At 41.7% G+C, this 2,336-nt stretch overlaps 1 protein-coding gene across 1 annotated transcript in view; it reads right to left on the reverse strand.

The window, feature by feature from the left end:
• Nucleotides 1-2,336, reverse strand: part of enpp5 (ectonucleotide pyrophosphatase/phosphodiesterase 5) — a gene marked incomplete in the record, with an annotated part of 12,584 nt that overhangs the window by 2,421 nt on the left and 7,827 nt on the right. The window contains 1 exon segment of the mRNA XM_014026688.1: nucleotides 1,417-1,671. Coding sequence (XP_013882142.1) covers nucleotides 1,417-1,671 — 255 coding nt within the window.

A 2,336-nucleotide genomic window follows, 5' to 3' on the forward strand; every position in this document is an offset into this window, starting at 1 on the left:
ATGCTAACGTAAACACTGGCTTAATGTCAACAGATTTTTGGAGGGCGTTACCAACAGAGCTCATTAACATAAACAGCTCTTCTGAACGGAAGTCAGAGCAGGCAGAACTAGAAAATGGGAAATTTTATTATCTGAGAATTATTTTGTGCATTAAATTGAATGAACATGGTCTGGATAGCCCACAGACATACCATAAAAATTCCTAGGACCCATTATTGKTCTCCTTTAAGGGCCCAGCATGCTCCATCTGAAGCCAAACAGTCGACACGTTGAAACTCCTCCCACTGCTGAACACATCAAAGTATGGGTTTCTTCTTGTTGGAGATAATACTCAGATACCCGCCGTTTGGCCACACATCTGTCAAGGATACAGTGCCACATTTTTTCAGCAGACAAATTAACCCGTGCACGATGTCTGTGCAAGAGTTTTTGGTCGTTGGACTACTTTTATAAGTGTCTGGAAGAGTCATATAGATGGATGTATTGACAACTACTCCTCCAAACTATCCATGTTGTTTCTGGAAGCAGAGTAGTTGAAGCAAAATGCTGCCATTGCTGTCTGAGTTCTTTTCAGCCTAAACACAAACTTCTATCCAGTCACACAATATTTTCATACGGTGAGGAGGGTGAGAAGTTCGGCCCGGGGCCTTGTGCCAAGAAGGGGCGGATGACTCAAAGCTGAGATCAAAATGCCGTGATTTTCGTCACATAACTGTGATAGTTTCAGATGGACCATGCAGAGGCCTTTAATCCTCATGTGGATACTCAGCATTTAATAAGGATTCCTCGTGTTTATATTTTGAAAACACTCAAACTTCAAAGCACAAGCCAGCTTCGAACCACCTCTATGAATACTTCTGGCAAACATATTTGGTTTGAGCATACTGATACCTCGTCAGCACTTTGACCACCAAAAGTTCAGAGTGAATTTCCCCTCCTAAATCTCCACGCATCATCCGACAATGAAATACTGAGATGAGTTTTAGGCAAAAATCACAATCAAAGCAAGATTTAGTTATTTCGATTACACCTGAACCAGAAGCCCTGAAACGTTTCCCTTACACCCGAGGCATCGCTACACATGATTAGGAAGTTAGCTTAGGTTCACTTGATCGTTAATCAATGAAAACAGCAGCACTTTTTTTTTTTTTGTGGTGTAAAAGGAGACATTTAGGGAATTCTTCTGGACAGATCGTAACACCTTGGGGAGTAAAACCTCCTCTTCTTTTATTACTTCCACTTTTACTGTCGCCTACAGGTGCAAATCTTCTTGCAGTAAGGGCTGCGACATCTCCCAGCTTCTGTGTTTTAGTGTAGGCYTCTGTTTGAGGGTGACTAATAGAACATAGACCACTAGAAAGCCCAGCACCATTACCACACCGATGAACGAGCCCACCACCGGCGCGTAGGAGTACCTGTTGAGCTTTGGAGGAGAGGGTGGGTGAGCGGCAGTGGGTGTGGAYGCAGCTGGTTGAGAGGACAGGAGGTCCTGGATGTTGAGGAGGGAGCCGTTGTTTGGTAGAGGCCGTGTGGATAAGATGTGGCACATGAGAGGGTAGAGGTCAACGGAGCGCATTGAGGTCTTAACATAGTTCTGTCGAAAAGCCGGTCCGCGGGCCACAAACACAGGCTGCATGCTACGCAGGGTGTTGTCGTAGCCGTGGTTTCCCACTAAGGTAGAAAAGATAAAAAATACACTCGTTATTAATGTGTCACCTCTCAAGCTCGATCAGGCAAATATAAACGGAAAATCTGGAAATTTGAGCGCTCATATAACAAAAAAAAAACTCTGAGAATAGTTAATGTCCTGGTCTAAAAACCATGTTGTTGATAAATAATTCACATTTAAAAACTTGTCCAACTRTGCCTGTTTTCATTTCAAAAGTGAATAAATCATAAATGTGGGGGCGGGAGCTAAGGTAGGTACAAAGTGGGTTGAGCAGGGTGAGATGTGGGAAAATAACTAGCACAAACAGCCCACAGATTTGCGAGTTGTGCACACAGGAATAGACTATGATTTTCAAAAATTGGCTGCAAAACATGGAGGCACGACTCACTGCTCAATCCAAAATAGAAATAAAGTAGACAGAAATGAAGTTTCCTATTTCCTCACAATGTTGAGTCTCCAACTAATCTCCCATAGCAGCAGTCCAGTAAGACAAGACTTTAAAAGGGATCCATGATTAGTTGTAACATTAAACTTTATTTAATAAACATATATTTTAACTGTAAAATAAAGACTAAAAATACTGTAGGCTGTTTAGTTTTTATCATTTTTAAACTAAAAGTTTTAAAAAATATTACACGGATGGGGTCATTTTATTTATAGGCAAGGC

Source organism: Austrofundulus limnaeus, unplaced genomic scaffold (assembly GCF_001266775.1).
Source record: "Austrofundulus limnaeus strain Quisiro unplaced genomic scaffold, Austrofundulus_limnaeus-1.0 Scaffold581, whole genome shotgun sequence".
Classification (NCBI taxonomy): domain Eukaryota; kingdom Metazoa; phylum Chordata; class Actinopteri; order Cyprinodontiformes; family Rivulidae; genus Austrofundulus; species Austrofundulus limnaeus.